The sequence below is a fragment of the Pogona vitticeps genome, chromosome 9 (assembly GCF_051106095.1).
Source record: "Pogona vitticeps strain Pit_001003342236 chromosome 9, PviZW2.1, whole genome shotgun sequence".
Taxonomy (NCBI): Eukaryota; Metazoa; Chordata; class Lepidosauria; order Squamata; family Agamidae; genus Pogona; species Pogona vitticeps.
The window spans coordinates 12,996,955-13,009,438 of record NC_135791.1 but is presented as its reverse complement, the minus strand read 5'-3'; the positions used below and the strand labels follow the sequence as shown (position 1 = coordinate 13,009,438).

General features: G+C 46.9%; 1 protein-coding gene across 3 annotated transcripts in view; it reads left to right on the top strand.

The window, feature by feature from the left end:
- Positions 1-1,282: 1,282 nt before the first annotated feature.
- NKAIN1 (sodium/potassium transporting ATPase interacting 1) overlaps positions 1,283-12,484 on the top strand; it is a 48,970-nt gene continuing 37,768 nt past the window's right edge. For all 3 annotated transcript variants that reach the window (XM_072980391.2, XM_078380208.1, XM_072980390.2), the window contains exon 1: positions 1,283-1,465. In XM_072980391.2, coding sequence (XP_072836492.2) covers positions 1,412-1,465 — 54 coding nt within the window. In that variant the 5' untranslated portion in view covers positions 1,283-1,411. The remainder of the gene's footprint in view (positions 1,466-12,484) is intronic.

Genomic DNA, 12,484 nt, shown 5'->3' with positions numbered 1-12,484 from the left:
TTTTTTATTTTTGCACGATTGTTCAGCTGGAACTGTGGCTAGCTTTAGGTTTCGTTGCATCCCCCGCCGGAAAGTGGAGAAAAGCATAAAGGACACGCGGGCGTGTCATGGGGTCAGGTCAGTTTTCCACAGACCCCCCCCCCGCCCGGCTTGGCTTTCGAGGCGCCCCCCGTGTGTGGGAGGGAGGGGGTTGGGAGCCAAAAATCTCCGGCCGAGCAATTTGAATTTCACGATGGGCTCCCGGGCGTCGAAGTCCCTGAAATACAATTGCTCGGTTTAAAACGGTCCAAAATGTGGACCCCGCCCCCCCCGGCCCGGATTTCTCTCCCCCCCCCCCGCCCTTGCCTTTTGTTAACACGTTGAGAGCCGGACCAACCGGTCTCTTTCTCTAGCAGGTCGGGGTGTGTGTGTTTTTTTGGGGGGGCACATCCGGATTCCTCCCCAGTTGGGGAAAGAGAGCGGGGGGGAGCGAGCGGGGTCTGGGGTTTGGGGGGGGCGGCTCTCGGCGGCGGCGCCTCTCCTCCGCCTCCTCCACGCCCAGGAGCTCCGCCAAGGCGAGAGCCACGTGGGGGCGGCGGCGGCGGAGGGGCTGCCGGGGTTGGTCGCCCACCCGCCCGCCCGCTCTCCCCCCCTCCCCGGCCTTTCCGACGGTCTTCTCCGACCCGCGCCCGCCTCCGGCACCCACCCGGGCCCCTTTCCCCGCGGCTTTCTCTCTCCTGGCAGCCGCCGGGCTCGGAGGAGGAGGCGGCGGGCGCGCAGCCTGGGTGTGTCCGGAGCAGGCCCGGCGCGGGGAGCCGAGAAGGAGGCGGCGGCGACGGGAGGGACGGCCATGGAGAGGCGGCGTTGACTCGGGGCTTCCCCCTGCCTGCCTGCCTGCCTGCCTGCCTGCCTGCCTGCCCGCCCGGGTCCCCGCCAGACCAGACCAGACCAAGCCGAGCCCCTGCCCCGCTCTCCTCTGTTCGGGAGGAGGGTCCGAGGAAGCGCTCCCCCCCCCCGGACGCGCGGCCATGGAGCCCGGGTCCCCCTCCAAGCCGGCGGCCGGGGCGCGCGGCGGCGGCGGCCGCAGAAGATAACGCCGGCTCGGGTCAGGTCGGACCGGACCGGGTCGCCTCGGGGCTCTTGCTGGCTGCCGCCCGCGCGGATCTTTGGAGGTCGCTCCGCGGGCAGCTTCTCGGAGACAAAAGGCGCGGGAGCATCGCTGCCGGGCGAGAGAGACCCATCCACCCACCCAGCCCCCTGGTGCGCCCTGGGAAAGAGGCGGGCGAGGAAGCCAAACTCTCGCCTCGCCTCGCCCCGCACGATGGGCCAGGAGGACCGGCTGGGGCGAGCGCGGCCGCGGCTTTCGGATGCCCGCTGAGGGGAGGTGGTCGTCCCTGGCAACAACGGAGCCCTCCCGGCGGCGGCGGCCACCATGGGCAAGTGCAACGGGCGCTGCACGCTGGTGGGCTTCTGCTGCTTGCAGCTGGTAAGGCGCGCCCGGCTCGCTGGACCCCTTCGGTCTATTGTGTTGGAAGGTGGTGGTGGTGGGGGGGGGCGCGATGGTCCTGGAGGGTGGTTGGCCCCGGGGCGGAGGTGGGGGACGGGCATGGAGGTCTGGAGTTGTTCGCCCGGTGGGCCAGCGGGGAGGGGAGAAGGTCCCCCCCTGGAGTCCTCTCTCTCCACCCCACTTCAGTGGCACGTTGGGAGGCGGATGCTGCTGGAACAAATCGGAGAGGGACCGGGGTGCAGAAGGGGACAGATGGGGCAGGAGTTGTCCATGTTTCAACTCTTTATAGCTCTTTATCACGGGGTGCATAAAAAAACACACACACCAACTCGTTTCTGTCAGTTCTCCGCTTGCTTTACAAAGGAAAAGACTGTCGTGAGGATGGAAAGTAAAACAAATACTTCTGCAGCTTCTGGGAACTCATAGGTTGGGTCACAGAGGAAGTCCTTTGTGCTGACTGAATCCATCCTTCCATCCAACCTGTTATTGGGAACATGCACCACCAGCAGTGGCCCTACAGGGATTCAGGGTGGGTTCTTTCCTGGGCCTCCTGTCTATGCATCCCTGATAGATATTCCCTTCCTATCCAAGTAGAAATTGGACCTGACCCTGCTTAGCTTCTGAAACCAGGGGAGATCAGGTTATGTTCCAGATGCTGTGACTGATGGTAGAGGTGCTTGATCTGTGATAGCAAAAGACTAGCTTTATAAGTTCTTCTTGATGCAAGTTCAGTGGCACCTTAGACTTTGTTTCATTTTAAAGGTGCCACTGGACTTTGTGTTTTGCCTGTTTAACTTCCCCCCTCCCTTCCATCAGCATCCCCTCTTTATCCTTCCTGCCAAAAGAGCCTGTTTGGGTCAGAAAATGCAAGTGAAAAAAAATGGATCAGGGAGAGGCAGTAAGGTTTCGAATAAAGAAAGCATCTTTGGAGAAGCTATTAAAAGCATTAAGTAGGAGGATGCATTACTGGGAAAAAGGAAGAGATTCTAATAAGGATATAAAAGGAAGTTGGAGCATTAAATGGGTATTCTTCCCCAAGTGCTCATCACCTGTTTCTCTCCACTGTAAGGTCTTTGAGGCAGGGACCCTGGCTTTTTTTTTTGCTGTGCACAGCAGTCAGGCACACTGGTGTTGTTATGGACTGTTAAGTCATTTCTGACTTAACACGATGGACACTGAGGACCATGTGATGTTCAAGGAGTCATCTATCATTTCTACTCTCTTTGTTGTTGTTTAGTCTCTTCGTGACCCCATGGACCAGAGCACGCCAGGCCCTCCTGTCTTCCACTGCTTCCCAGAGTTGGGTCAAATTCATGTTGGTAGCTTTGATGACCCTGTCCAACCATCTCATCCTCTGTCTTCCCCTTCTCCTCTTGCCCTCACTCTTTCCTAACATCAGGGTCTTTTCCAGGGAGTCTTCTCTTCTCATGAGATAGCCAAAGTATTGGAGCCTCAGCTTCAGGATCTGCCCTTCCAGTGAGCACTCGGGATTGATTTCCTTCAAAATTGATAGGTTTGTTCTCCTTGCAGTCCAGGGGACTCTCAAGAGCCTCCTCCAGCACCACAATTCAAAGGCATCAATTCTTCGGCGGTCTGCTTTCTTTATGGTCCAGCTCTCACTTCCGTAGATTGGTACAGGAAAAACTATGCGGACTTTTGTTGGCAAGGTGATGTCTCTGCTTTCCATGGCTAAGCAGGACTTGGGATGCCAACCTTCAAGTCCTGGGCTGCCACTGTATCTGCTACAACAGGGGTCTCCAAACTTTTCAGCAGGAAGGCCACATCATACATTTTACACATTTTTGAGGGCCAAAGGAACACATCTGCGTGCGAGTGCAAGTGCATATGCACATACATGCACACGTGCACGCATTCAGGCACACACTCAGGCACAGAGTGAACACCCCCCCCCAGGGACTCATTGTGCAGTTTCTCCTTCCGGGCCTTCCGTTGTTGTCGTCTTCGCATCCCCTTAGTCCACTGGTTCTTAACCTTGGGTTACTCAGGAGTTTTGGACTGCAACTCCCAGAAGCCTTCACCACCAGCTGTCCTGACTGGGGTTTCTGGGAGTTGCAGTTCAAAAGCATCCGAGTAACAAAGGTTAAGAACCACTGCGTTAGTCAACTGTCCTTCCTCACAGGCAGAAGGGAAGAGACCTGAGCTGTGGCGTTCACCAATGGGATAAAAACACAAGGTGGGCTGGATGTGGCCCACTGGCCATAATTTGGTGACCCCTGCACTACAAAGCACAGCAAAAGCATAGTGTGCTACTTAGATACTGCCCCATAGTGCTTCAAACAGTCTCTGGGCGGTTTACAAGTTAGTTATGCAGGCTATACATTGCCCCCCCCCCCCAGCAAGCTGGGTACTCATTTTACCGACCTCAGAAGGATAGAAGGCTGAGTCAACCTTGAGCCACTACCTGGGATTGAACCCCAGGTCGTGAGCACAGTTTTAGCTGCAATATAGCAGTTTAACCACTGCGCCACAAGGCTCACTCGTGCGACATTGCATAATAAATTGTACTAGAGTCAGCCCACTGAATCAATGGGGATTTGATGAGTCATGTCCTCCATAAGTTTCATGGCTTCAAATGGGCCTACTTTTAAGTGTGACTTGCTTCAACATAGTAAGTCACAATTAGAGTAGGCCCATTTGAACCTATGGAACTTTTGGAGGAGCTGACTCCCTGAATCCCCAAAGCATCACACTTTCAGTGGGTTTTTTATAGTTTAATTTATTACACTAAAACAGAATTGCACGCACTGGCTTACACTCTGATGACACTATATACAATTATAATGAATAAGAAAGGAAGAGAAGGTTCTTTTTGAAGTTATCCCTCATTCAGGCAAGAAACTTGAGAATCCAAAAACATATGGCATCTTCAGAAATGCAGCTAGAATGCTTACTGGTGCTACTTTGGCTTTTCTCATATTTTAGCTTCGTTTGTTTACAGTGTTTACAAAACACCTTATAAGGACTTCTGTTGTTTTTTTTAAAACTGAAAAATAATTCTCTGAGGCTATAGTTGACAGTGAATTTGTTTTGTCTGAGGAAGTGGATTTTGATCCACCAAAGATCACAGTGAAACAAATTTTTATGCTTTAAATTGCCACAACACTTTGCCCTTGTTTTTCTTTCTTTGTTTTCTTTTCCTCTTTTATTCTTGCAAACATGTAGGAAACTTAGCTGTTTTACAGCATTTATGTCTAGGACATTGAGGAGGGTCAAACATCATCCAGAAAGGGGTGTTTGATTTCATACTACTGTTGAAGATCAATAAGAATCGGGTAGCATAGGTACTGTGTGCAGAGAGTGAGATTTTAAAGAGAACCAGAAATTGATGATAATTTTTTTAAAAAACAATATTCACTGAGAAACATCTGCTGATTAAAAGTACCTTTACATGAAAGTACATGCAAAATTTTATTTGTTTGTTTGTTTGTTTGTTTGTTTGTTTGTTTATTTATTTATTTATTTATTTATTTATTTATTTCCTACAAAAGAAGCCCTTGCATGCCACTTCCATCTCTGGTCTTTTGACCAGGCTTATGTGGGATAATGTACCAAAAAAATTCTGTCACAATTTCATCTTGGTTTTTCTTCTGCAGATATTTCAGGAAGCATATCTGGTTCTCTTTTCAAATTCTGTCTTCCTAACTACACTTAGGCTGAGAAGCAGTGTTCAGCAATAAACCCTGGTCCATAAGGTGATCTTTGGCGATGCAGTGGCTACATTCAGATGTATTGCTAAACCACAGTGTGTGTTATAGGCATGAGCAAGGTGGGAACATTAACCACAATTTGCCATCCATTTGCTTCATGAAACAATGGTTTGTCAGGATTTGGACATAATAAATATTTGCATACTGTAAAAAATGGAAATGCATCTTTAAAAACCTCTTGTAGCTGAATCAGAAGAACTAAAGAGAGCATATAAATCTAAGGCAGAGCTGAGAAAAAAAATCCTTTTCAAACTTTTTCTCAAATTCCCTCTGCTGTCATGGCTAGTCACAATGCTGGCTAGGGGATTTAAGACCTTATAATCTTTTAAAAAAGGAAGAAGTGACTTTTCTAAGCTCAGGCACAGGGCTGAGGTACATAAAACTTGTGGTTTAGAGTTAGGGAAGGAATTTTTGTAAGGAAAGGAAATCCCAACCCCATAATTCCATGGGAGTGCAGTCAAACAGCAGAAGGTGGAGCAGCCATAATGGAGGTAGCATCTATAAAGACTCATTTCTCCATCCTGCCTTATGAGTCACCGGGAATCCTCACCACTTGTAAAGGTGCAGCTGGGCAGGTTCTGGAGCCATGAAGGGACAGTGTGGGAATGATGTGGAGGTAAGAAGGCTAATAATCTGCCAAATTAGAGGATTGGGAGTTTCTTTTTCTTGAAAGTCCCATCCCTCTTTAACATTGCTTGTCCTGCTTCCTGGTCTTACCTGCCAAAGAGGCATGCGACCAAGGAGAAGGCTTTAAGGAGAGCAGGAGAGTGTACACCCTAGGCAGGCAGCCAAACAACACTTACCAGTGGCATCTTTATAAACAAAGAATGTCCAAGGTGAGGTCAATATTCCGAGATCAGTAGCCAGTGGAGATAATGAGTGCATGAGGGAAAAGGCGCAAAGCACAATGATGAATAGTCCAGGGCATTGCAGGAAGGAATTTAGCAGCAAGGTTTGGAAGGTACACACTCAAACTGTCATCAAAGCAATGAGGCTTTAGGGGCTAGTCACATATCTATGGACGTTGGCACTGTGGTGACTGGCAGTTCCACCGAAGGCTTGGGTGAGAGCCACTTTGTTCTAAGTGAACTTGTGAGCAGAGTTGACTCTCAGGGGCAGAATTTGCTCCTGATGAAAAAGCCCCTCCCCATTAGGAGACTTCACATGGAGCCGGGCTGTCTTCTTTTCTGTGTCTCGCTCTTGTGGATTGCGAGAAGGTCCATCTCCCTTGTTTGAGTTTGGATCTGAGCCTCCTCTATCCACAGGATTGAGCCCTGGGGTACCCCACTTGTTTGAGAAGAAGCCATTATCATCACCCTCTGAGTACAATTCTGTATCCAGTTGTGTATCCACCTGACAGTTGTTCCATCCAGCCAACATTGAGTTAGCTTACTAATCAGAATTATCACGGGGCACTTAAGTCAAGGTATGCTATGCCTGAATGTTACCTGCAGATGCAGCCAATGCTTGGCCACATGTGAGCCAGTAAACGTCATAGCTGAGTGGAACAGGCCTAGTAATTAGGGACTATGGAAGTTTTGGAAGGCCATACATTCCCCTAAGCCTGGAATATGGGGGCCACTTTTTATATTGAATTGAGGGACTCTTTAGTCCTTTGTGTTTTTCGGGCTTCTGTTTCCGAAGCTCTTGCAAAGCATTGTGCAAATTGTGGTCCAAAACCTTTAGAGGGTGACAAGTTCCTCTGCTCTCATCTTAACAGGTTTTAGGGCTCTTAAATGTTGTCTGTAGAAGTACCTGTGTCCAGTGTCAGACATTGTACATGAAGATGTGCGTAAGCACAGGAAACTGGAAGCTGCACAGGCAGAAAGGAATTGTTCCTTGTGAGCACCTGGGAATGAGAATTTGAGACAGAGAGGAGGGGACGACTTTAGCCAATCGTAGGCCCATCAGTGGTTAGAATTAGCAGGCATGAAGGCTTCTTTGACCATTATCTGGAAATTATCTTACTTTCTTGTGTGCTTCTGAATTGTTTGAATTTAGTGACTTCCCAGAGGTCCTGTTTTCAGTAGCCCTGTTCAGATCTTGCAAATTCAGGGCTGTGGCTTCCTTTGTTAAATTAGTCCATCCCACATTTGGTCTTCCTCTTTTCTTTGTGCCTTTAATTTTTCCCAGCATTATTATCTTTTCCGTTGAGCCTTTGGTCTTGCAATATTGTGTCCAAACACAGTAACCTCAGTTTAGTCATTTTTATTCATGCTTGATTTGATCTAGCATCCAGTTAATTGTCTTTCTCATAGTCCACAGCATTTGTAAAGCTCTCCTCGAACGCTACAGTTGAAATGCTTCTTTTTCTCTCTCTCTCCTCCTGTCACTTTCTTTATTGTCAATCTGTGCAAGCATACCAGACCGCCCCCACCCACCCAATAAATGTCAGCTTTCATGGATCAAGTCTGAGGTATCTGTGGAAATGTACTTGATCCCCAAAAGCTCACATTAAAATATAGGCGTTAGTTTTTAAAGTGCCACAACATTTTTGTCCCTTTTTTGTAGTTTTTGTTTTGTTTGCTTTTTTTGTCTGATAGGCTTATTTATTTATGAGTTTGGTAGACATCTGGCTTTTCCTCCAATGAGTTCAGAGCAGTGTGGGCTTTCTTTGTCCACATATGTTCACCACAGCAACCCTTTGAGGTAGGCCAGGTTGGTGAGGGTGGTGCGGGTCATGGTTCCCTGGTGAATTTCAGAGTTAAAAAAAGCAATACAACCCAGCTTGCAAGCCCCAGTTTAGTGCTCTATACCAGTGTTCTTGAATGTCAAGTGGAACTGATTTATAGCAACCCTAATAGGGCTTTTGAGGTAAGCAAGATGTCACCCCAATTTTCTCCTCTCATGCTGCAGTTGTCATTTGCTGCCGTCTCCTTACTTGTGAGTATACCAGGTAAACTTACTCATGAGTAAACCAGGTAAAACTTGCTTTGAGATCGTCCCTAGTTACCACACAACCCCCCCAGTATTTTCATAGTTTAAATGAGTGTCTGAATATTATTCTATTTTTTTTAAAAATATTTTAAATACTTGCAGGTAAACTAGGTATGCTTACTCCTGAGTAAACCAGGTAAATGTACTCATGGGTAAACTGGGTAAACTTACAAGTAAATGGGATAAACTTGCAACTAAACAACATAAACGTATGAGTAAACCAGGTAAACTTACTCCCTAATAAACCAGGTAATATAACTCCCATGTAATCTGGGTAAAGCCTGCTTTGAGACCATCCCCAGCTATAAAGGAAATAAACAGTAATTTCACAGCTTAAATGAGTAAGATGCTGAATATTATTATCTCTTTTTTAAAATACCTTTTTAAATATTTTCATGGGTTGGAGTTAAAAAGGTTTGGCCAGTAAGGAGTTAAATGAAAAGCCACCCAGAGTAGTCAATTGACTAGAGGGGGGGCATAAATCCAACAAACAAACAAACAAACAAATAAATAAATAAATAAATAAATAAATAAATAAATGTTATTTTTCCCATTGAATGATGTGGCAGGGTTAAAAATAACAGCCTTCTGATATCTGCCCTATGTAGCTGCTTGGCTCACTCCAAACACATTCCATGCTATGCTATGCAAGTAGCTCAGTCTGTTAGAATAGTAGTCTCCAACCTTGTTAACAGTGCGGACCGGTTCGGGAAGGTGGGGCACCCCCCTTGTGCTCATGTGCATATGTAAAGGGCCGGGCGCAAGCTTGGACGGGCGCCCTTGCATGCATGCATGCATGAAGGGCGAGAGCACTTACTTGAAGGGGTAGGGGCATTCACACAGGAAATTGCACACTTGCAAAGGGGCTCTGCAAGGAGGTGTGCATGGGGAGGGTCTCCTCGGCCAAGGCCATGGGCCGGTACTGGTTCAAAATGTTCAAAATGATTTATAAAGCCAGCTATTTCAGAGCTTTTAAGGTTTCAAAAATGCAACCAAAACAGACTTCCCCCCCAGATTATCAATGTATTTCATCTGTTTTCAATGAGCTGGAGCTCCAGCTCTCTTGCTTCTGCATGAGTGTAAAACAGTGTTACTTAAAAAAATCATAACTCAAAAAACACTTTTGAGACAATGTCCTTGAATTTGGCAAAGAGCAAGATCAGATTTTGTGCTACACCCATGCCAAATTTGGTGCTGATCTGGGGTCCGGTTTATTTTTTTGTTTGGGGCATAACTATATTTGGCTTTGGCTTATGGAAGGCTATATGGTGCATTCCATACAGTAACATTTCTGAGCTTTGCCTCAAGACATTGTACTTTTTGTGCTCAGCGAAAGGTAGAGGGGTGCAAGAGTGAATCTTGTTCACGTCTAATTTCTGGAACTTCCAAAGTATATGGTGGATTGTTGAGGGATCCCAAATAGTCATTGCTGAGCAGTTGAATCTTTCTTCTGTTATACATTTTGGGAATTTGATTGATTCCCTTTGTTAACAGAGTACAAAGTACCAGAAACCAGCTACAGCACAGGGAAAGCATGGAGGAAGTATAGCTAAAGATCCCAGTTTCCCAGCCAGCAACCCTGTATAAAAGAAATCACTCTACAACTAGCTTAAGGTAGAAAGGGGGGGATCATTACTTATAGTTAAACTTGAGTTACAATCAGAAGAGTAAAAAAAATCAAAGAAAGGAATTGCAGCCTCATCCATGTGAGAGGCTCACTTTGTCAGAGCTCCAGCCACATGGTGAGAGAAGACGTCAGGAACAGTGTGGTTTCACGTCTGCTTTCATCAGCGATCCAGAAAGAAGGAAGAGATAAACACCCCACAGTAGTGGAGACGGGCAGGAAAAAGGGAGTGGCTTGCCTGAAGCCTGGAGAAAATGGACTTTACAAATAGGTTAGTGAGAGAAGTAAGCAATCACCTCAACCTGAGAAAGTCCCTTTGGGTCCTAAGGTACCCACTGAAACCTGGCGTTAGTAAGCATGCAAGGTTATTTTTCTCCATCATCTTCCTCAGTGGCAGTGGAGCCATGTGGTTTTCTCCTCCTGAAGACAGCAGGTTGGGTTAGGAGTCCCACAGGGTGGGCCATGTGGCACCTGGTTCTGCCTTCCAAGAAACAGCTTGGTGCTGCCTCCCAGCACCTGCTGCCTGAGATGGCTGCCTCACTCGCTCTGACTTATGACGGAACTGGCCCTATTCCAACGGCTGGCCTTCCAGCAACCCGGATTGAGAGGCATGCTGGCTTCCCTGCCTGGAGGCGGGACATGGCCGTTGTGACAAGCAGCCGGTGGATAGACCGTGGTGGCCAATTCACGGAGCGTGATCCCTTTTAACACCTGCTCCTCATATGGTGAAGACCTTTACCTCCCGAGTACTATGTGACCCGGTCTGTTGTAATCTCTTTGAAGCTACCTTTGTAGCTTGTTCAGTTTGTCATTTCTGCAGCCTCTTTCCTGTGGTGCTGGTTGTGGTGCATAATTGGATAGGCCTCTGATTTTGTGCCTTGTGCGATTTTGTTTTTCTGACTCACCAATTGACTCACTCCAGCCTCAAAATTCAGACCCTTCTGTTGCGCTGCAGAGGGCTGGCATTGTGGTGCTTGTTCTTCATTTTGCTGGGAAAACTGTACCCAGCAGGGATGTTGCACTTGTTGTTTCACAGTTCAAACCCTAACAATAAAGCTTCAGATAGCTGGTGCAGATGCCTTTCTCCCCAATGAGAACTCAGCTTTGAACCTGTAAGGTACCCCCTGAGGGCATTCCACTTGGCAAAGGAGGCTCTGCATTATTATACTTACCACCCTTTGAACCCCAGGATGGGGAAGACCCAGAGGATGCATGAATTAGCACTCTAAGCAAGCTCCTAACCTAGATTTTCACCTGTCTCTTTGCCGTGAGATGGAGACTCTCCTGATTGTGCACCTTGTACTTGGCCCATCAACCAGACAAGGTAGACCACCCACAATGAAAAAAATGTAGTGAAGGGAGCCTCTTGGCCAAGGCAACGTCTTTAGACTCTCAGGCCCCTCTTTCCCCAAGGATTACACTTGGGTAAAAATATAAAAAGGGTTATTTAAATTATAAAGTATAAAGAATACAAAAAGTTAGTTGTGCACTTCAAAAACTATGCAAAAGCAACAAGCAATGCATATTCAAATAATTAAGTGAGCTCTATGAAAGCATTTCCCCATAAAATAATAAAAGCTAATTCTGCCTAAAAGCCATTTGCCAGCCAAGTAATCATGACTGAATTTCTCCTACTGTGTCTCTATTGCATCTAATCCATCATCATCATCAGACAGACAGATGAATAACAACAGTAGCTGAAGAGCGCCTAACTAGTTTCTTGCTAGGTCTTAAATCCATGTTCCCCCAAGACGATGTTATCCAATCTGATTCAAGTCCTCTGTCCAGTAACTTCACCTGAAAAATGTGACTTATCTTAGCCCCCTTCTTTCAGATCTCATGAGAATCTTTGCTGATGAGAAATTAAGAATGTGATGTCTAGGCTCTGCGTGGTTCGTCCTTGGTGCAATCTAGAGCAGAGCAAAAGAAATCTTTCTCATGCAGATAAGGGCCACCTGGATCAGCCTAGAGAAGTATGACATAACCCATCTGATTTCCTCAGAGAACCCCTTGAAACATTATGCAGTATGTGTGAAGAGTCACATCTCCCTCACTTGTTTTTGCAGTTTGGGAAATAAAGAAAAACAACACCCATGTCTGTGAAAAATATTAATATTCTCAGCCTCCTGGTCTGTAACTCCTGTGATCTATAAGTAAGCAGTGAAGCCAAAGTTGCATCAGTGGTCAGGGTTGTGTTCCCGAAATTCTTTTACGTGAAAAGGGGCACCTTCCTTTCACATAAAAGAAAGGATTTTGGTAGCTGGCGTTCATGTAAGCTGGAGCTATTGTTGTCCTGGGCCGCCATCCAGTCATCTCTGACCTACAGCTAGCCTGTGAATGAATGATCTCCAGAAAATCTTAACTCTAATAGTTGTCTTTAATAGCTCTTGAAGATTCAGCCTTGAGCTAGACCGCTGTAATAAGGTCTCCCTTAGATTGTCCTTGATGACTGTCCAGAAACATCCTTTCTAGTTTCAGTTAGCATTCAATGGCCAGTTTTAAGCTAGTGTGGAAGACTGTAATGCAGTTCATTATTTGGTTTTTACCAAATGCTTTTTTTTGGGGGGGGGGTAAAGAGTCACTCTTGCAGAATTGAGATGTCATTTAAATGATGCAAGGATGGATGTTGAATGTATGGAATTCAGTAAGGAAATGGGCATTGTTTCTGAAGCTCATGCTAGGGTTGGTCATCTGAGTAGTTAAAAGGGT